Source organism: Lactuca sativa, chromosome 2 (genome assembly GCF_002870075.4).
Source record: "Lactuca sativa cultivar Salinas chromosome 2, Lsat_Salinas_v11, whole genome shotgun sequence".
Classification (NCBI taxonomy): Eukaryota; Viridiplantae; Streptophyta; class Magnoliopsida; order Asterales; family Asteraceae; genus Lactuca; species Lactuca sativa.
In genome coordinates, this window is record NC_056624.2 from 200290520 (window position 1) to 200313510 (window position 22991).

At 34.2% G+C, this 22991-nt stretch overlaps 1 protein-coding gene across 1 annotated transcript; it reads left to right on the forward strand.

The window, feature by feature from the left end:
- LOC111916290 (heat shock 70 kDa protein 1) lies at positions 1 to 3434 on the forward strand. Its single transcript, XM_023911909.3, has 3 exons — positions 1 to 441; positions 1211 to 1599; positions 1693 to 3434. Exons 2-3 carry the CDS (start codon positions 1386 to 1388, stop codon positions 3357 to 3359), a joined length of 1881 nt encoding a protein of 626 aa, XP_023767677.1. The 5' UTR covers positions 1 to 441; positions 1211 to 1385; the 3' UTR covers positions 3360 to 3434.
- The last annotated feature ends 19557 nt before the right edge of the window (positions 3435 to 22991 follow it).

Sequence of the window (22991 nt, forward strand, 5' to 3'; positions counted from 1 at the left end):
AGCCTTGAACAACAAGCAATAAAAGATAAGGAAACTATCCTAATTAAACTAAACGGGTACAAGAAAAATTAAGGAATCCTAATTTTAAACAGACTCCATTAAATACCGCGCATCCCCTATTTATTATTAATTCTCATATTAGTCTTTGTAATTGGAGTACAACAATCCTTTCCTTGTTAGATAGCTATCTTTGTGTATATAAGCACTCGATGATATTATGATAATCATGAAATCAAGTGATTGAATTCCTTTAGTTAAAACATTGACTCAAAATTCTATTCTAGCTGAACTTATCGCCTACATCTTCTTAGTTATCTGAAGCTTTCATAGCTATCCTTTTCTGCATATAAGTATCTAAGACCATTGCTTTTATCACACGTTCTCGATTTTGTCTTTCATCATTGGCACACGATTCCACCATTCCAAGCGTCCAGAATTAAGGTACGTTATCTTCTTCCTTTTTGCTGTTATAAATCCTGTATCTGGTCCAATTTTTGAATCTCTCATACTTTGTGCCCTAGTTTACTTCTCAATAAGTTAGCGATGCCTTCCCTCCTCTGAACCACCGCGCAGATGTTTGTTTATTATCTATGAGTAGGAAAATTGAGTAGTAAAAATATACAGAAGTAATGCGATATCTACCTGTCTACCTGAGGTAAAGTTGTTCGGAAAATATGAAGGTAATGCAGATAGCAGATATTGATCCCATGAACAAAAAAGAAACTCATCGTTGTTATAATTTCACTCTTTCATCCCCAAAGTTTCAAGAATGTGATTTCTAGGTTGTTCGCACACAAAATTAGTATTTATTCTTATTTCTGTGCTGGTCCCACGTTTGAATTCAGATCAGATGTCACGTCTTCTCCATCTCAATGATATGTTTGGTTACATTACATCTCAGGCTCAATGCTCGCTGATTAAGTTCTAGTTGCAGTGGCTAATTAAAACATAACTGCGGAATATTTTAGCCTTTTTCTATGCTTGGTTTTGGCCCTTTTTGCCCTACAATAAATGTGACTTACAAGTCTTTTCCTATTCTTAGATTCCAAGACGTTGTTTTATAGCCTCTAGCTCTCTACATTTATGTTGACTATTTATTTAGTATTAGATATTATTTTATAGCCTTATTTAGCTCTAGCTCTCTACAATAAAATTGACTCAGTTCTAGCTTTACCAAAAACTTCTGATGTGTTCCAATTTCTTGTTGCAGTCTTACCAAACAGTCTTACCATACGCATACAAAATTATCTATACACTCAGAAAGCAGTTGCCCGATATCGTCACAGAAGATTTAAATATAAATTTTGAAGATTCCGACAATGTCTTTGTGTAAACCTGGCATTATAATCTAGATTATAATTCTTATATTTTCTAAAAGATAAAAGATGTCTGGAAGAGGTAAAGTTCCAGCCATTGGTATAGATCTCGGAACAACATACTCTTGTGTTTCTGTTTGGCAACACAACAACGTTGAGATTATAGCAAACGATCAAGGCAATCGGACAACTCCCTCTTTTGTTGCCTTCAACGACACTGAACGTTTGGTTGGGGATTCTGCCAAGAACCAGGCTGCATATAACCCCACCAATACCATATTCGGTCTGTTACTATATATTTGTTTATTATTATTATTATCTTTATTTTTTAATAAAGAGGTCATGGATTAATACCTGGTTTACGTATATGCAACAGATGTTAAGCGGTTGATTGGAAGAAGAGCGAGTGATGAAATTGTTCAAAAAGACATGAAGTTGTGGCCTTTTAAAGTTGAGGCTGGAAGTGACGACAAGCCAAAGATTTTAGTTACATATAAAGGTGAAGAGAAGGAATTTTCCGCTGAAGAAATATCTTCCATGGTTTTAGCAAAGATGAAAAGGGTAGCAGAGACATTTCTTGGATCAGATGTTGAAAAGGCAGTGATCACTGTTCCAGCTCATTTCAATGATTCTCAACGCCAATCAACAAAGGATGCTGCTAAAGTTGCTGGACTTGAGGTTCTGCGCATGATTAACGAACCTACTGCAGCTGCAATTGCTTATGCTCTAGAAAAGAGAGCTTGTGAAATGAATGTTCTAGTTTTTGACATTGGTGGTGGTACTTTTGATGTTTCTGTTATCAGTATTGATAGAGAGGGACACATCCAGGTTAAAGCAACGGGTGGTGACACACATTTAGGTGGAGAGGATTTTGATAACCGAATGGTTAAACATTTTGTTGAAGAAATTAAGAGAAAGCACAAAGAGGACATTAGTAGCAACCAAAGGGCTTTAGGTAGGTTGAGGGTTCACTGTGAGAGGGCAAAGAGGATTGTTTCAACAGCTGTTCAGACTAGAATTGACATTGATTGCTTAGTTAATGGTAAAGATTTTTCTTTAAAGTTTACTCGTGCAAAGTTCGAGGAGGTTAACATGGATTTGTTCAATAAGTGTATGGAACCTGTGGAACAGTGTTTGAGGGATGCGAATATGAACAAGGATAGCATTGATGAAGTGGTTCTTGTCGGTGGATCAACCAGGATTCCTAAGGTACAACAATTGTTGCAAGAGTTGTTCAACGGAAAGTCACTTTGCCAGAATATCAATCCTGATGAGGCTGTTGCACATGGTGCTGGAATTCTAGCAGCACAATTAAGTGGCATGGGTGATGAAGCTGTGCAGGGTCTGGAGCTAATTGACATTACTCCTTTATCACTTGGCTTTAAGGTTAAAGGAGATCTTATGTATGTGTTAATTCCAAGAAATTCACCTATTCCAACCAAGAAGGAAGATACATTCTGTACGTCTTTTGAAAACCAAACTGTTGTAAATTTTGATGTTTATCAAGGTGAGAGAGACAAAGCTTCTGAGAACTATCTCTTAGGAAGACTTGAGCTATCTGGCTTTCCTTCTGCTCCAAGGGGGGAAGTTAAGTTCAACGCATGCTTTGAGATTGATGCTGATGGGATCTTGAATGTTTCTGCCAGAGAAATAACCTCTGGCGTGAACAAGACAATCAAGATAACACACAATGGTAGTTTGTCGAAAGAAGAGATTGAAAAGATGATTGAAGATGCTGAACGATATAAGTTTGAAGATGAAGCACACTTAAAGAAGGTGATGTCCCATATAGCTCTAGACAACTTTGTTTCCAAGGTTCAAGCGAGTCTTAAAAAAATGGGGCTTAATGAAAAAGACTTGAAAGACCTAGACCACCAGATTGCAGAGACGATTGAGTGGCTTGATGAGAACCCTGATGCTGAAGAAGGTGAGTTGGAGGACAAGAAAACTGAGCTTTACAATCTATGCACACAGAAGAAGTTAAGCCATGAAGCAAAAGCTTCACTTAATAGTTTATTTGATTCAGTAAACTTTGAACGCTGAAAATAGCTAAAATTAAATATGTAAATGATCAGTTTTTGACGTTCTTTATATGATTGGTAATATCCTTTAATGATATCACTTTCAAAATCTAAGCAAGGTTGTTATTAATTATTAGACTTGTTTAATACACTTTTTATCCCAAGCCAATCCAATAGGAGAAATTACTTTCTCTAATCTATCGTCCATGTACATGTACAATCTTTAAAACATTCAGGTGCTTTTATGGGGACAACAGGGGTCTTGGGTCAGTTAGTTCGATGGCTAATTGGAGGTCGGTGTGTGTGGGGCATAATCAGCCACGTTTTCCTCGACATCACACCTGTTCACATAGACCTAAACTCTTTATTTTACAAAATCACCAAACTTATGGTCCTAGGTTGTTCCAACAAAGATTAATATCTTCATTTGATGTTTGAGACTCATAAGACTTATTCCAACTAGAACTGACCTAATCCGAAGAGGGGTGCATATCTCATCTAACATGTGCCCGATGTGCAACTCGTTCAATAAGGTCGAATTACATATGTTCTGTGATTGTTAGGGAGGTGGGTGCTCTTCTACTAGTTTGGTGGGTTGATTTGTCTTTCAACAACATACCACATTCTTTTGATTCTATATCGGAAGTGGGTAGCAACAAAGGAAGGGATGTTTTCCAAGTAGATGCTATGGAGGCAGCCGTTGGGTAAAATGACTTAAAATGGTAATGAAGTTTCAAAAATGTACAAAAAATATCATTGTTTTATTTTTAGTACTCAAAATACCTTTAAAGTATATTTTTTATACACAAAATACCAATGAAGTACACATGTGTTCTAATAAAACCTTGTGGGTAACCTATTACCGCAGGTAACGGAAAAATATCATAAAAAGGTAACAAAATTTCAAAAATGTTCAAAAAATACCATTATTTTTTTAGTATAAAAAATACCATTGAAATTTCCAAAATGTTCAAAAAAAACCATTGTTATTTTTTCAGAGCATATTTTGTTAACTTCGTTGTTTCCGGATTATATAGAACACAGTCATCGGAGATTAGTCACTGTCGTACCGGTTCACACCAGTTGTGTATTATCTTTCATTCCATCACTCGATCAGTTTGTATCTAAATCCATATTTAGGAATTCTCATGACATAACATCACACTCATTTCTCCTTTGTGTCTCTCTTGTGTCGCAACACTAATGAACGGCTAACCTTGATGTATAATATGTGCATCTATATAACGTATATATGTTTTAGGTTTGAGGCATATAATGTGATCGGGAAGAAAGAATGTTTAACTAATGTTATTACCCACTTACTTCTCTTGTTACCATAAGAGCAATTGAGTGAAAGAATGAAAGATATTTGCACAGTTGTTGTGAACTGATATAACGGTTCATGATCTCCGGTGGTTGTGTTCTACATAATCCGACAACAACACAATTAACAAAAAGTGTGGTATTTTTTAAACATTTTGGAAACTTCGTTACACTTTAAGTTATTTTCTCATTTACTTGAAGTACCTGGTTACCACAATATTTTAGTTGAACACATGTGTATTTCGTTGGTATTTTGTGTATAAATAGTAACATTAATGGTATTTTTTGTACTAAAAAAACAACAATGATATTTTTTGAACATTTGAAAACCGGGTAACCTACAATAGCCGGTAAAATGGTATTTTGTGTAAAGAAAAAACAATGGTTTTTTTTTTTTTTTATACATTTTTGAAACTTCGTTACCTTTTTAAATCATTTTCCTAACTTTTTAATAATGTGAAAACGTCATTTTGTTAGCTTGTGAGATCAAATTATTGGCTTTTCAATGGCTTAAGAACAGATGTAGATGGGGTAGATGTAGATGGGGTAGGGTTTATTATGGGATTCTTGGGTTATCCAATGTAACTTGTTAATCATGTAACCGTTTTTCTTCATTTTTAATAAATCTTGTTGTTAAAAAAAAACTTTTTCATAATTAGTAGCCCAATATTTCTACAAAATTGTTTCTTGCGAAATAGGTTTGTAGTTATGTTTGGATTAGGCACTACAAAACTTTGGACCCCAATGCAAAATTAATTTTTTTTTTCAATTTCTTTGTCTTTTTATCCGGAGAGTCTTACACTAAAGAACATTTTGTAATGATGTTCATTCATATTATTATATTTTTCTCCATACATAATAATTTATATTTTACAAGATTGTACATACAAATTTCTAAAACATAAATTTATGTATGAAGAAAAAGTGTTGTGTACAAATCACTTTCAGTTTTGAAAATGTACTCCAGGTGTTACGATTTAAGTCTCACTTAGAACAAAAGTGTGTATTTATGTATAAATAAAAATTGTATGAGTTAACCATAAAAAAAAGTCACATTTGGGACAAATGAGGTTTTAAGGTCGCGCATTTCGGTGAGAGTTTAAACAAAAAAAAATTGTGATATAAAATTTGGGTTATGTTATAATGTGTGGCAAAATAATGATATAATTAGGTATATTTTTCAAAGCAAAATGCTTTATGAAGAAATAAAAGTAGGATGGTATTACAACATTGTACCATCAACTTTTACTTATTAAGGCATTCTACTTAGAAAAATCTACCCAAGTATAGTATACACTATACAAAGTTGAGAACCAATTAACATAAATGATAAGTAGAAAATAGTCTCACAGCCACCTTGTCCTAGAATGGAACATAATCGTAAGCAAATCATGATAAAAGATTTAAACTCAATTAGCACAAACACAAAGAGCTTGTCTAGTAGAATTATTTCATTCTTCGTTCTCGCTCCAGAGAGAAATTTTCCATTATTATTTCATGAGTTACAACATCTTGCCCATTCATTACATCAACAGTCTATCTTTGATCCATACTTTTCAACAAAGGGAAATTATATTTAAAAAATAAAAGAAACTATCAGGCATGTCGATTGTTGAATAGTAAAAGAATGTGGCTAGAAAGTGAAACCCAGAAAAGTCAAAAATTAAAAATTAAAACACATCTTGACTACATTATCAAACTAAGCAATTTCTTGGTTATGAGGGCAACTAAAAAAAGACTTTACTTTTATTTATTAACATTATACCAATTTAGTTATGACCATAGACACATTAATCCAGTAGTTTCCCACTTGGATATGTCGCTAACTACAATTGCAAGTACAACCTCAAATAACTAGTAAATAGTGTTTTCAAAGACAATACCAGACTTTGTTGGTCCTAAGATAAGTGATCAACTATTCCTTCGTTCTTCCCAATATCGTATAAACATGAGCACGTATTAGAATCAATCTTATTGTCCAAGATTCTGTTTCCCCATAATCCCGTTTTGTGATGACGTCATTAGACTACTAATTGAACACATCAATTTATTCTCGACTGGGCCCAACACTATAATGTCAACATCAAAACACCGAGGGCCCCAAAGATATCCATTTTCCTACTAAGGCAAAAGGAACAAATCAATTTCGACTATATAATCATACAATTTTACTTATCGAGTCATACATGGAAATACACTTTATAACACTTAGTTACGAGATGTGTTGGAGTAAACCAATTCATAAAACATGACTTATATATCTCTATTTTAAGAATAGAGGATATTATCGTCTTAGAATTACTCGTGATTAAATCCATGAAGTAATTTCTAAGTGCGGGTTTAACCAATACTTAAAATCTCTATTTCTAAGTACTCATGAATTTTTCAGCAATACCAATGCCATGTCCAGTCTCTATGGACAATCTACAAATGATTCATGACAGTCTTAAAGCAATACTTAGTCCCAAAGTATGATCGACTATGGTATTTCAAATAACTCAATATTCAGGAAGTAAAACATGCAAAATAAAACACAAGGATAAATTAATTTACAAATGGTTTCATACACATTGAATATAAATAAATCACTATTTAATTAATCACCATCCAGTTACAATTTATCAATATTACAATGCTTCAAAATAATCAACTACTAAAATCTAAAATCTAATATAATCTCTTAGTCCAATGCTCCTATCATGCTCAAAGTACTTGACCTTGCTAAGACCCTTTGTCAGAGAGGAATAACATGAGTTTCTTCTGTTGATACAAGATTTAGCATGAGTGCACCTTCTTCAACCTTATGTCTAATGTAGTAATATTTCCTCTGTATATGCCTGGATATGCCATGATCTTTATGCTCTTTTGTTAAAGCTACTACAACCTCATTGTCGCAGAAAATCTCCATTGGTTATTGGATTGATGGAAAAACTTCAAGATCTCCAATGAAATTCTTTAACCACATAGCCTCCTTCGCAGCCTCGCTTGTTGCGATGTACTCTGATTTATAAGTAGAATCATTCGTTGTTTGTTTCTTCAAACTTTTCCAAGTTACTGCTCCACCATTCAATAAGAAAACCCAACCAGATTGAGAATAACTATTATCTTGATCTGTTTGAAAACTGATGTCACTAACCCATTCACCTTAAGTTCATATTTTCCGCCAAAAACTAAGATCATATCCTTTTTTTCGCAAATAATTAAGAATGTTCTTCACTGTAGTCCAATGAGCTAAACCAGGATTTCCCTGATATCTGCTAACCGTGCTCAAGGCATAAGCTGCATCAGGTCAAGTACATGTTATAGAATACATGATTGATCCTATAGTCGAAGCATGTGGAATTTAACTCATAGTGTCTATTTCCTTATCACTACTGGGGCATTGAGCCTTGCTCAATTTAATAGTACTACCTCCGTCTCATATTTATTATCCACTTTTGACTTTTGAAGTCTTTATTTTTCAACTTTGACCTTAAATATTTTTATTTGTGTTATAAGTTACTTGATGAAACATATAACAATGAAAATACATTTAAAACACAATCCATTCATATATTTTGAATCAAGTATTATATATCAAAAACAAAAATATTTAAGGCCAAAATTGAAGAATAAAGACTCAAAAAGTCAAACGTGGACAAGATCCATACTAGGACTTAGTCAGAGTACAACCTACTGTCTTTCGACCAGGTGTTTGATCAACCAAGATCCATACTTGGTTATCATATGTGAATTGGATCTCACCTTCCATGGCCTGCTATCGATTCCTTGTAGTTAGCAGACTCATCCAAATTTACTAGTGTTTCATCACTGATAAATGTATCACCTTCTACGGTTATATCGAAACCATAAAACGAAGGTGGCATGCTAACCCTATTGGATTAACTAAGGGGAAACGAATTGTCAATGGGCTCAACAATTTAATTCTTATGTTGAGAGATAGAGTCTTCAAAAGTTGCTTCATCCAAATGACTTTTGTTGATAACCAATGAGAAAACACTTCTTGGCTCTAGGTTCAAGTTTGTCTGAGGCTTCTCACGTAACGAGAACCTTACAACCCCATACCTTGATATGTACGAGCGAGGGAGGTTTCCTTATCCACATTTCATGAGGCATTTTGGCAACCTTCTTAGTTGAAACAAGATTAAGGATGTAGGCGACTATTTCTAAGGCACACCCCCATAATGATATTGGAAGCGAAGCTCGACTCATCATGGAACGACCATATCAAGTAAAGTCTGATTACTTCTCTCAGCTACACCATTTAGTTGTGGTGTCCTAGGAGGTGTCAATTGTGAAACAATTCCATATTCCTTTAGATAGTTGGTAAACTCGATACTAATATACTCACCGCCTCTATCTATTAGATCACAACATCTTTATCTTCTTGCCCAATTGGTTCTCTACTTCATTCTTAAACTCTTTGAACTTTTCAAAAGTTTTTGATTCATGTTTGATCAAGTAAATATAACCATATATACTATAATCATAAGTAAATGTAACAGAGTAGCGATGTATGTCTTTCATGGCAGATCTGAATAGTCCACGCACATCTGTATAGATGAAGGCCAAAAAACCCTCACCTCTTTCACATGTGCTAGTTGAAGTTGATTTAGTCATCTTGCCCATTAAAAAAGACTCGCATTCATCTTTGGATTTTAGATCAAATGATCCCAACAGTCTATCCTTTTGGAGTTGGACGATGTGTTTCTTGTTAATGTGCCCAAGACGACAATATCATACGCATGACTTATCTAAACTATTAGAAGAACTAATATTATACATATTGTTTCCTAATTCATTCATACAAACAATAGTCTCATATATAGCATCATAAGGCCTTGTTTTGAAAACAAATACACCATTAAAATAAACTGAAATAGTACCATCATTATTATCAAAACTATAAATATAACCTTGTCAAAATAAAGCATGAAAAGAAATAATGTTTCGAGCTATTTTTGTAGAATAACAACAATTATCCAATTCTACTATAATACTAGCAAACATAAGCTCATAAGTACCAATCCTGGTAACATCCGATATTCGATTGTTCTCTATGACCAGGTTCAACTTCCCATGCTCGAACTCTTCACTTTCCTCTAGTCCTTTCATATAAGAACAAATGTGGAAATCGCATCTCGTATCAAGAACCCACGAATTTGAAATGCAAGGATTATTGATTTAAGTAAAATACGTACCAGTAGCTTTGTCCTTGGCATCTTTCACTTCCTGCAAGTACTTAGGGAAACTTCTTCTCCAATGGTCTTTCTGGCCACAATGAAAGCACACGACCTCTTTTGGATCAGCAACATGAGGAGTATTGAAGTTGGCTTTGCTTTGGTTCCATTGGACTTTCCCTGGCGAGCCTTACCTTTCTGTTTGGATTAGGAAAGGGCATTTCTCTTCTTTCCTCTATTTTATTGGATAGCCATAACAAGAGCAGTTGCAGAACTATTGGAATGAGACTTCTTCATTCCCGCTTCAGCTATTTGCAACAGATTGTGGAGCTTAGTCAACATAGTCTCTGTATTGTTCAAATGATAGGTCAATATGAACTTATCATAACTACAAGGCAAAGAGTTGAGAACCATGTCAATGGCAAGGTCCTTATCAAAGTTCACATTAATTTTTTCCAATCTTTCTACATGCCTCTTCATTTTCTATACATGAACATACACAGATTCTTCATCTTTCAGTTTGCACGCCATTAGGGACGTTACCACTTCGTCACTCTTTTGTCTCGTCTTTTCATGCAACATATGAGACAAGGTCATGTTAAGCTCATAGGTCCATTAATCCTCATAAGTTTTCTAGAGCTCAAGTACCATAGTTGCAATCACAATGCAAGAGACATTTGTGGCATCATGCACGTGTTTCTCATAATCACCAAGCTCCCCAGGAGTATTTCTTTGTTAATTTTTGGAATTGGAGTAGTAAGAACATACTCTTTGTTCTCATATCGAAGTATCATATTTAGGTGTTGTTTGTTTTTTCGAAGCGAAAATTCGTGAAGTCTGCAGACCACCTCTGCAATCCTCTGTAGCAGAAGAGGTGGAACAAACGGCTGCAGCCCATAATAAGAAGCATGTTTGTTTTTTAACATCTGCAGACTGCTGCAGTAAACTGAAGTTTAAATAAACTGAAAATAGTTTTCAACACCGAAATTTAAATAATTATAGTCTTAAAACATTGAAAGAATACTAAAAAACATGTAAAAACACAAAAATATAAAACTTTTTAAAAAAACTTACAAAAATATAAAAGAAGCTAACAACTTTACTCTAGAAAAAAACTAATTTTAGAAAAAATTAAAAAAATTAAAAAAAAAAAAAGAAAGAATTGCAAACGATGTCTACAAAGTTCGTAAAAAATTACACACGTTAAAGAAGATGAAATTGAAACTTGAAATATTATTAACAGAAACGTTAAAAAATTTATAAAAATTAAAGTTTTTTTTTTTTTAAAATCAAGTTAAAAAAATATGTGGAAACAATAAAAAGAAATTGTATCAAATCTGTAAATAAAAGTTTAAAAAAAATCTAATTTTTTTAAAAAAATGAAAGTTAAAAAAAAATAAATTATACCAAAATTCTAAAAAAACACTTACAAAAAATGAAAGATGAAGAGGTTTGAAGATGCAAGTCAAGTGCTGCGCCACGCAGCACACGCGCAAAGGTTTTGCAGTCTGAAGTCTTCCAAAAAATAAACTGCTGCGAGAGGGAAAGTGTTGCGCGTGTGCTACGCCCCCAGCAGAAAGTGGTTTGAAGATGTTTTTTTAAAAAAAAAAAAAACAAACAGCACCTTAGAGTCCTTATCCACTTCATGTAGTTTGGACTAACAAGCTTGTCCTTAGCAAAGATTGATAGTAGAGTAAAGTTGTGGTTTGATGGAGGAGGAGGAGGAAGATCATCACTTGAAGACATCTTAAGAAGACAAGATTTTAATTAGCTAAGTCAATCCTTAATATTTTAACCCAATTAATATTCAAGGTCAGGATCCAATAATGCAATTCGAAATTAAGAAAATGGATGTCGTAATCTAATCATGGATTCATTTAAGGTAGGTAATGCACTTTACCAATTTCAATCTATATGTAATTCCTAGATCATTTGAGATTCATTGAATCTTATCAATGGCATGTTTGGTCTCAAGTTATTCTTTTCCATTTGTGACTGGGATACCACGGATCATAAAGAATATGTGAATAACCATGTAAACTCATTTGACAACCTCGAGGTCTTTTATCATCTCAAATTGATGTGTGGGTAAATCAAACACGCTCCATACATTAATGATAATTTTTGAGTTGTGTCATCATAAAAACTTTATAGTCCTAAATTAGTGTGTTGGTTAACCATGCACGCTCCACTAATGACTCATAAAGATTGATGTGCATTTTCATGGATTAGCATACACTTTCACATTTTCCTAAAGTAATTAGAGTGGAATTTTTAATAGGTTCTATTACTTTATAACATTATACTTTTAATGAGGTTATGTCCTACCAAACTCGTTATGCTAACAACCCTCCACAACGTAAGAGAGCAGTGGGTGAAAATGACACCCATTTAATGGTCATTTTATATTGCGTTTCTATATACCCTCTTTATAGTGTGGTTTCGTGAATGAGACATAGTAGCAATTCGACTAACTCATACCATACATATAGTATTAAACATTTAATATATAAGTTAAGGGTGTATTAAAAACATTTTAAAACCAACAAGGTTTAGAAATTAATTATTAAAAATTTTAATTTTCTAATTATTTAAACCAATTAATGATTTTAATATTTATCGTTTAATTAATCAAATAATTAAATGTAATTAAAATCATGAGGATAATTCATAAATTCAAGATTTTAGGAGATCAGATTACCAAGTTGAATATTCAGATTTTATACAATTAAAATAATATTAATTAAGGTAATTATCCTAATCAATTTGAATTAATCAAAAGAAAAATCTTTGTTGAACAAAGGCTTTTCACGATGTGGCAGAAGGATCCCCATGTCGTGACAGAAAGGAAAAAAAAAGCGAATCAGACGACTGCCACAACGTAGCAGGAGGATACCCACGTCATCGCTAAGACAAAATGGTGATTTTGTTTTCTTCGATTTGGTCAAGTTCAACTCATGCACATTTAAATGTTAGACAACCTTGCTCTGATACCACCGATCTATATTACATGGAATAATGCGGAAAAATCCTTATACTCTTAAGGTTACATGCAACCTACTATGATCTATGTCATAACATTATTGAAGTAACATACTATTGAACAACAAAACTTCTAAATCCTAATGGAAATCGAAATTCACATAGAATTGCATACATTTGATTTGTTACTGTAAACACATCTTAGATTCTAACAAGATCAGTCCATAATTCTTTTTGAAAACAAGCTCTAATTATGTGTGAGCCTATAATGGTTCACACCCACAACACAAGAACCCTAGAAAGATTAGGAGAGAGGGTAGAGAGGATGCATGTTCGGATCTTCTATGAAGGGATAGAGTAGTCGAAAATTTCAAGTCATAAGGTCATATTTATATCTGATTAGGAGACATCTAGAAACTCTAATTTGAACATAAAATAATATTATCTCAAATAAGGTTGTTATCTAGTTCCTTGATTATCTAAATGAAGGATTACAAAAATCTTTTCAAGCTCAAACTCTTCTCAAGAGTCTACTATCTTCTCACTATTTTGTTCCACTTCACACTCTCTTTCTAATTTCCCCTTATTACACATAAGGTTCAACCTTTCATCTTTCTCTAACAGTTAATCACAAGTAAGTTGTTACATACACATATATCTACATAATATGATAGGTCCATCTTTTATCACCCTAGGAGCTACGTCTCCTCTTCTTTCTCTATTATGGACACACTACCAAAGTGTCCTCTTACTCTGCATACTCTACCTCTTACTTCCTTAAAATTCTTGACGTGTCTTTGCATGTTCCTTAGTTCTCAACTGTCTACATTGGAACATTCTTACTACTTTTCTCTTAAGTGTCAATCATGAATCTTGTTGCGCCTCATTCTCTCTATCTACATATTTATCTCACCCTGCTTCAAAATCTATCTTTGGTTAGTGCTATCATTATAACATCCAATGACATGGTTCAAGCTCTACTCATCATATTTCATACACTTTCCATTTAACAATGGAATTTCTCTTTTTTATGGCTAATTGCTCTCAAGCGTTGCCAAATCTACTCTTGTACTCATAAGCACACTTTTTGACCCTGAGTCTTTCTAAGATATACTTTATATATTTTTCTTTTCTTTCTTTGGGAAAACCAACCCTCTTACTCTTTCTACTCTTTTGTCCCCTTTCTTGCCACTCTTTTTCCATATTTCTATCTCTTTCTTTTTCTGGCTCTCTATTTGTCCCCATTATCTCTAATTCTATATTGTCTCTTCTATTTAGGGACACTTACCTTAATTATTATTGTCCATCTACATGTACACATCATCTCTAACACATTTTTCTATCATGACAATCATGATCTCATTATTTTTACAACTATGGCATCTTTTTACATAGAAAGCCCATTCATATGTCCTTTCACAAAATGACCATTCTTTCTCTCTTCTTGACATTCTTGACCCAAACCCTTGCGCTCGATCCATCAACTACTCCTAAACTCTTAAGTTCTTTATCTACACATATATATAGTCGTGTATCTAACTCTTATAACTTGGTTTATTACAAAACCAACTTATACTCTATGGTTCTTTTTCATATCCCATAGTTTACGTCTTGGTATAGACATACCAAAACTAGTTTACTTAAACTATGGATTTGATACCAACTGTAACAACCCAAAATTTTTTCATCTAACTATCTAGGGAATTATCTAAGTTATCTACAAAAATATGGAATTCTATTAACTCAAACCAATTTACATCCCGAGAAATATGCGGGTTTACAATAATACATAAATACAAATTAAAGCAACAATGAAAAATACAACTAAATATACTAACTCCTTGTGCTCATATCTTCTCACGTACCACGGCTGCTACCTGAACATATAAAACTTGAAAGAAATCTAGTACATTAGACCAAAAGTCTGGTGAGTTATATTCTAATATGTTTATTGTTATCATACTCTTCTTCTAATTTTCTCTATCTTCACATACCTTCTATTATGTCTTCTTTTCTCATACTCTAATTTATTATCCATCTTTCTGATCACATCTATCTCTTACTCTATCTTCTACTCCCCTTCTCTATCCTTCTCTCTTCCCTCATACTCTTTCTTAGCCTTTTCTCAAGCTCATCTCATACTCTATACATGTATATCCCTCATTCTCTTTTTCCACATCTCTTTTCTTATCATTGAATCTTATATCATCTCATACTCAGTCTATTCTTCTCATACTTTATGCATGCTCTTCTCATATTCTTACTATGTTCATCACACATCTCTTACTCTTGTCATGTCTATCTCATACTCTATTTACTCTTCATCTTTCTATTATCATGTTGTCATGCCTCAACATTTAATTATCAATTATATAATCTCATCTGTTTCTAAGGGAAACTACATCCCACTAACAATATTGGGTACACTAATATGAACTTACTCCCCTCTATTATGATCCCTCGTGGGTCCTTAATCATTCTTCTTCTCTTTTATCCCTCATGGATTCCTTATTCTTAATCCATCACGGATTATCTCTATGTTCTTAAAGAGCTCTTTATCCTTGTTCCACTCATGAAACCCTTCTTCTACCTTCTCTAATCATACACAATCTCATTCCCATAGGAATAATCTATCCACATCCACAAACTATGCCATTCATGGTCCAAAATCTTATAGCGGACACCATCCGTGATTTAAAATAATGGTTCTTGCGTTAGGATATCGGTTTTTAAATATTATGTAGAATATATATATATATATATATATATATATATATATATATATATATATATATATATATATATAATCACAAAGAGTTATATACAATGTTAAAACACATAACATAAAGCAAATTAAAAGAGTCCAATTATCAAATTGTCAAACAAAGATCAATCACAATCCACCGATTAGGTTATAACAGGAAATAAACAACATTGGACAAATAAAGGACATTGGGCTAAAAATATTATAAAAGTGGACTAGCCCATATAAAAACAAATCCATTTTTTTTAATCAGCAAAAGACGTCCTATAATTTGAATAGCGGGATAAAAATGAGATACCGGTTTTGAAATAACGATGAAATTGTGTCTCATCTTTGATCCGCTATTTGGAACCACTACTTGCCACACACCAACGAAACGCTATACCATCGATCTCTCAACGCTATGAACTACCCTGTGTCCAAAGGGACCAAACTCTTATTCTCATAGGAATCGTACTCTTCGTTCCCTAAGGAACATCTTTCTCATTCCCAAAGGAATCGTCTTTATACTCTTCTCACAATCTTTCTCTATACATGTCCCATGGACATTCTATCTCTTTATCTCATTGAAAGATCTTTTCTACTCATCTAGTACTTAACTCATTAAGTACCTAATGTCTATCTCCTTTTAACATTTCTTATGTATTCTTCAGAATACCATCATTATCTATATTTATTTTGTAAGTCCCTAATCTGCCTGTGTATCAATCAGATCCGTTTGATGGTGCGGAATCCCAATCAAACGGATAATGTCAGATAAAATAGAAGAGAAGAAGAAGAAGAAAATTATGAATCTTGTATGTATTGATATGAATTAAAGCTCCAGATACAAAAGATTCACACACATACGCTCCTTATTCTCTCTGGCCGTAAACTCCTTCTAGTTCATCAATCCCTACTCCTCACCCTAACACCTCTATTTATACATGTTGGATATGGGCCGGAAACAAATGGGCCATAAATGAGTTTACGGCCGTAAACTCAGCCGTAAACTAGACCATAAATTCATAAAATATTACACAAAAATATAATTGCCCAGAAAAGTAAAGTATAAACCATATTTTGACCCAACAATCTCCCCCTTGGTTTATAGCTTTCATTTCTTAATGACCCAACAAGCTCCCCCTAAAAAGTAGCTGGCTTTCTTGATAATCTTCATTGGGAGCTTTGGCTTCGACTTTAATCTTCGAATTCTTCACGACTTCAAGATGAACTTGATGAATCTTCAATAATTGACTTCATCTTGAGCAGTTGGGCTTTTCTTCAGAGTTTGGCATTGATCGCACATTGGGTGAGGAGGCTTGACGTACTGATTCTTGAAAGATAACGCTTTCAGATTGAGAATCTTCAGAGAGAACATCAGAGAGAACAAATCTTCTAGATCACTTCAGCAGGTACAACAATAGCAGCAGACTGATTGAGGAGGCTTCAGTGCAATCCGTCACATAATCTTCAATTGCAGCTTCACCTTGCTTCTAGGGTTGAAGGATTGAATGTTGAAAGAATGATCTTCATTTCTTGCTCCTTCGAATGCGAATTCTTCGATGCTCACGGACGAAGCCTTTGGCTCAGAAATCTTCAACACAAACTCCATGAGTCTTATCTATACCTGAAATCACTTTTCAAGACAAAACAAAACTAAAAGAAAACTTAGCACACAAATTAAAATAGAAACAAAAATATTTTTGGATTTTTTTGATTTTTCTGAACAAGAAATAAAACAGAAATAACACTATTTTTGGATTTTTTAATTTTTCTGATTTTTTTTTTAATTTTTAATTCTCCCCTAATATTTAAATTAGAAGAAACTATAATAAATTTAACAAAAATAAAAATGATATCTAACTTTAAGAGTGATTTGGGATCAAAGTTTTTAAACAGCTTTTATCCACTTGTCGGTACCTTCCATATTCACATCTTTGTCTGGTCGATCGTCGGTATTGTGGTCCACTTAAACACGAAAAATTTGTGACAGATTTAGGACATACTATTTGTTACAAGACAGGTGAACTTAAGTTCCTAGATATTATATCTGATCCTAAGTTCCTAGATACTATATCTTAAGGACCATTCATCTGACGACGACCAGGGATATTGTTGTCCACCTAAATTAAGCAGCGAGATCTATAGACAATCTTTGAGTGTTCAATTTTAATTGTATTTGAACATGTTTCCCACTTCCTGATATGCCCCAGCCATCAAGAACTTCCAGAGTAATCCTTACACCGGGTGAGCAGACAACCATTCAGAGAGAGAAGAGATTCAAAATTCTATTGCTAACTACTTCAGAGGGGTTGAGAAGAAGAAGGTTGCATATGCTGTGTACCAGGTCGGATTAGAAGTTGCGCAAAGGAGACAACATATGGCTAATAGATAAGAAGTATTTCACACACATATATATAGCCTGTAGAGAAATAGAGTTGTATATGTTGTGTACCAGGTCGGATTAGAAGTCGCGCAAAGGAGACAACATATGACTAACAGACGGAAAGAAAGAAAATGATATTCTACAGACCTAATTTATCGGAATTTACCAGTCGCCCCATCTAACCGGAATTAAGGACATAATCCGCACATCGAGGAAAAGTTAAACCACGGTTCCAAGTACGGGTTCAATTAGTGTGACGAGTAGATTCCCATATACATATATATATATATATATATATATATATATATATATATATATATATATATATATATCCCTGCTCAACCTATCCAAGCGTCGTATTGTCAGGCTGAACGTATCTAACTAGGTCAAGATTTGTCAAGTCTATAAATTTCCTAAGTTCAACTCTCCCTAGTCAAGTCCATTTAAATATTTTCGTGCCTACCTACGCATGAAACCAGAGCATAGACCCTTCAACTTCGGGTACGTTATGCAGACTCAGGTTGCCTGTTATCACTTGACAATATGACTTCCCAAAACATCTCCTGTAAGCACATTCCATTAACACCACATTTTTGATTTTCTGATTTTCTATTGTTTTTGGATTTTTTTAATTTTTTTAATTTTTTTTTAATTTTCTAATTTTTGTTTTGTTTTTATTTCTCCCCCTAAATTTGTGCATAGGAGAGAAATGAAAGTAAATGCGCAAATTTAAACTATCCTAAAACAAAAATTAGTCTTTAAAGCGAATCAACTTAATACAAACTCAGGAGTATAGAGAAGAAAATGCAAACCGTAAGTCACCGATTGAATTTGCATCCAGAAGGTCTGAGAACAGCACACATAATCTCAGAACAGATCCGAAAATTCTTCATGTCATTAAGCACTAACCCCGTGAGTGATCACTTCTTTTCTTCCCTTCCCGCAGAGGACACATTCTCCCAAACAATGTTCTGAGTGTTGTACAGTTGAGAGATGTCTCCTATCGTGTGCTTGGAACAGCCACTACCAACAAACCGAAGTATTATGATATGCCTCCATGGCTGCTCCGACACAGAGCGGGATCAGTTGGTCTTTGGAACCCAGTCCATTTTGAAATTGGGTCGACCTTTGTCATCAACGCACGATACCCTCTCCCATGACATATCCTGCTTGTCACAAACAGAAGATGTAGAAACATTAGAGTCGTTAGTTGATTTGGGAGATTGAGCCTTCGGAACCCATTTGTAGTTTGGTTTAAACCATTTCTTTTTTGATCCGATGGGTGCCTCGGCACTTGATTTGGAACTTGAAGCCGACTGCTGAGATAACTTTGACCTAACCGGTCTTTGTTTCACTGGAGCATCTCTTAAACTAGACTTTTGGGTCAACATTCCCTTCTTGTTCTTGGGAGTTGGATGCTTGACCGTGGGAGTTGGATGCTTGGCCTTGGGAGTTGAATTCTTGGCCTTCATGGCATTCCAGTCAGCATTGTCTGAACGTGATCTCGGGGGGTTTCTTTTGAAGTATCTCCCTCTTGGCGCGTTCTGCCAGCCTTGTGCATAGTAGGGAACGTATGCGCAATTTGGACAATTTCTGGCAATGTGTCCAGGTGTTCCACGGTGAAAACATGTCTTTTTCTTCACTGTGAAGTTGTTTCTTCCTGCCCTTGGTGGCGTATCCTTGCCTTGTCTCTTGTTGTTCCCAGATGCACACTTGCAATAGGCACTCTTTTGCGCTGGAATTAGAGGCCTATATTTCTCAACGGCAGGTTTGTTAAGAGCAATAGAATTCGAAGAAATAGATTCTGAGTTCAAAGAGTCATTGGTTTGTTCAGTATTGCTCTCCTTGTTCTCATCTTCTGCTACTTTACCTGCACATTTAACAGAAGCATCAGTATTTTCAACATTAATAACTCCTCCTGACACAAATCCAGCTCGTTTGCCATATCGAAGATGTGGCTCCCTGTCAGTTTCATCCTGTGTTATAGGGATGGATGTGTAGTTATGATTATAAGGAGGAGGTACACTATCATACCCTAGACCCTTGCTTTGATTTTCTTTGAATTTTAACTGGGTTTCATATAAGGACTCAACTGTCTGACTTGACGCAGTATAATTTTTGAAACTGACATCAGTTTTTCCACACTTAATTTTTAAAGCGTCAGGTTCTTTAGTTACAGCAACAAGTTGTCTCTTAACATAATCATAATTTTCACACTTGCTGCTATACTCTTCCTGAAGTTTCCTAAAGTCCATGGTTTTAGCTTCTAATTCAGCCTTCAGGGGTTTTTGTCCTTTCCTGAGTTGATATCCTTTATATCTCACGTCCTCAACTTCCCCTTTTAATAAATCAATTTGTTCCCGAAGAAATTTAATCGTATCTTCACATGATTGAGAACATGAAACTTCACATGAATGAGAACACGACACTTCATTGACCGGAAGGTTTGCAGAACTCATTGTTTTTCGACAATTCAAAGCGTTAAGTTCTTCAATTATATCAGCCAGACTAAGACGATTGAGATCTTTTGTCTTCTTGATGTCAGCCACGTCCATATCCCACGATTTTGGAAGTGAATTCAATAGCTTTTTGTTTGTCTCAGATTTAGACAAGAAGATCCCAACTATATTCATCTCGGTAATAAGTGTAGTAAATCGCTGCAACTGAGTTTCGAGGGTTTCTCCAGGGATATAATCAAAAATGTTGAAATTTTGTCTTAACATATCTTGACGACTCTCTGTCATGTTTTCAAAACCCTCGTAGACCTTAAAATCAATTAAAAAACACAACTAGAAGCTAAAATAAAACTTAAAAGTCAAATTAAAAAAAAAAAAAACATGAAAAAGTCAACCTTTAAAAAGTCAAACTAAAAAAATCAAACTTGCAAGTTAAACCGAAAAGTTAAATTTGAAAATTTTGAAAAAATTAAACGAAAAAGTCAAAGTTTAAAGTCAAAGGTCAAACTTGAAAGTCAAAGTCAAAATTTGAAATAAAAAGTCAAAAATAAAAACAATTTTTATTATTATTCTTTTTTTATTTTGGATGAAAATAGAATTTAAAACTAAAAAAAAGTGAATTTTGGGTTAAAAGTGTCAAAAATGAAAAATTAGAACCGAGAAAGAAGCTTTATAAATTAAATTCGGAAGGGATAAAACAAGATGCAGCGTAGAAGACTTGGGTAAACGCGTGGACTAGTAGGGAGGAGACCCAGGTTCGATCCCCGGCACCTCCACCTTCTCTTCCTATGTTTTTATATGCGAAGGGTTGCTACTGCTACGAGGTTGCTGCGAAGCGATGACAAGGACTGAGGTGCGAGGCGATGACCGAGACTGCTGGACCGCAAAATCCGAGGCCGCAAGCTCGGACCGTGAACCTCGGGCCGTGAACTCCGAAACCCTAGCCGCCGGCCGCCACCCCCTCGCTGTTTACGACTAAAAACACCATTTTTTGCTCTTTTTTGCTCCAAAACTCGATCAAAAACACGTTTTTATGAAAAACACAAAGAACAAACCCCCATTATTTTTCAGAGATCTATCCAAAAATGCAAGAATATTTCAAAAATAAGATCAAGTAATGCCCCAAATCTGACAAAATTGATTGATACAACTTGGCTCTGATACCAATTGTAAAGTCCCTAATCTGCTCGTTATCAATCAGATCCGTTTGATGGTGCGGAATCTCAATCAAACAGATAATGTCAGATAAAATTAGAAAATTTAAACCATATTTTGATCCAACATATATACATACTCTATTATATGATTATAAAGCATATAATCATATGTAATCTCTTTCTACCATCTCTTGGGTATTTGACAAATACCCTTATCATCTACCCATACATACATTTTCATACATAAGATTATAATACATATAATCATTGATATGTGCATATTTAGCTATATATTTAGTATAAATTTTCATCATTTGTTAGCTAATTATTTACATATTATGGATAAAAGGTACTTAATAGTGTTCAAATTGTATTTTCAGTCCAAAAGATATGCTCGGAATAAAAAAGGAAGCAGGAGAAGCAGTTGGAAGTTCAGGAGTTGAAGTTAAGAAGAAAAATGCCAAAAACAAGAAGGACTCGGCGAGTCAAAGCCTGACTCGCCGAGTCAGATCGAAGATTCGCGAAGCTCTAGAAGTCCTTGCCGTACACAGATTTTTAATGAGGGACTCGGTGAGTTGGGACCTTGACTCGATGAGTCACCTCTGTTTCCAAAAAAAATATAAATAGGGACTTTGAGATCAAGATGGGGACTTCTCTAGGAGGCTTAGATTGCGATTGAAGGTGCTGCTAGACCAGGAGAAGCTAAGGAATCAACCCTAAGTTCAATTTTGAAGAAGATTAAGGCAAATTCTAGTTTATTCTTAGTTAAGCCTTTGATTCAATCATGATTGAACTAATTGCATTTGTTTTTGAGTTTGTTTTTATTACAATTATGAACTAAAACTTTTATCTTCTGTTTAGGGTTGATGGTTTGTGAATATGGATTGATTTGATGGTTAGGATTAATTTTAATAGGTGATATTGTTTTGTTAAGCTTGTTAAAGAACCTCATATGTTAATAATAACTATTTTCTGTTAATAAATCAGTAATTAAGTTATATGAACATCTCTTGGTTATTAATTTCATATGATTTATGTGACCACATAGTTATATGTCTAGGAATAACGAATGTGAAACTAGAATTAATTAGATGATAGGTAAGTTAATACGTGAGCTTGTGTGATACACCATCAACAAGAGGTTAAATTGAATCACCAATTTAATTAACCATTACAAGTCTTACTTAACCCAAATTAATTAACTAGGAAACTTATTAATTTAGACAACCGACCACTGCTTGAATTAATCTATTTTCTAAGGATTAGCGATAACAAACGTGAACCTAATCATCTCAATCAGTAGCCAATGAAAAGTTAATCCGATACATTTACCATAAAATCAACCATAGGATCAAATGATTCGAACCTAAACAAAAGTCCTCTTTATCATTGAAATTAGTTGCAATTTAATTGTTAGCTTTTAG

Bases quoted from the DNA above. Each gene is read 5' to 3' on its own strand.
- LOC111916290 (XM_023911909.3), top strand. From the start codon at position 1,386: ATGTCTGGAAGAGGTAAAGTTCCAGCCATTGGTATAGATCTCGGAACA. The intron at 1,600-1,692 runs GTCTGTTACTAT...TATATGCAACAG, and splicing joins CCCCACCAATACCATATTCG to ATGTTAAGCGGTTGATTGGA.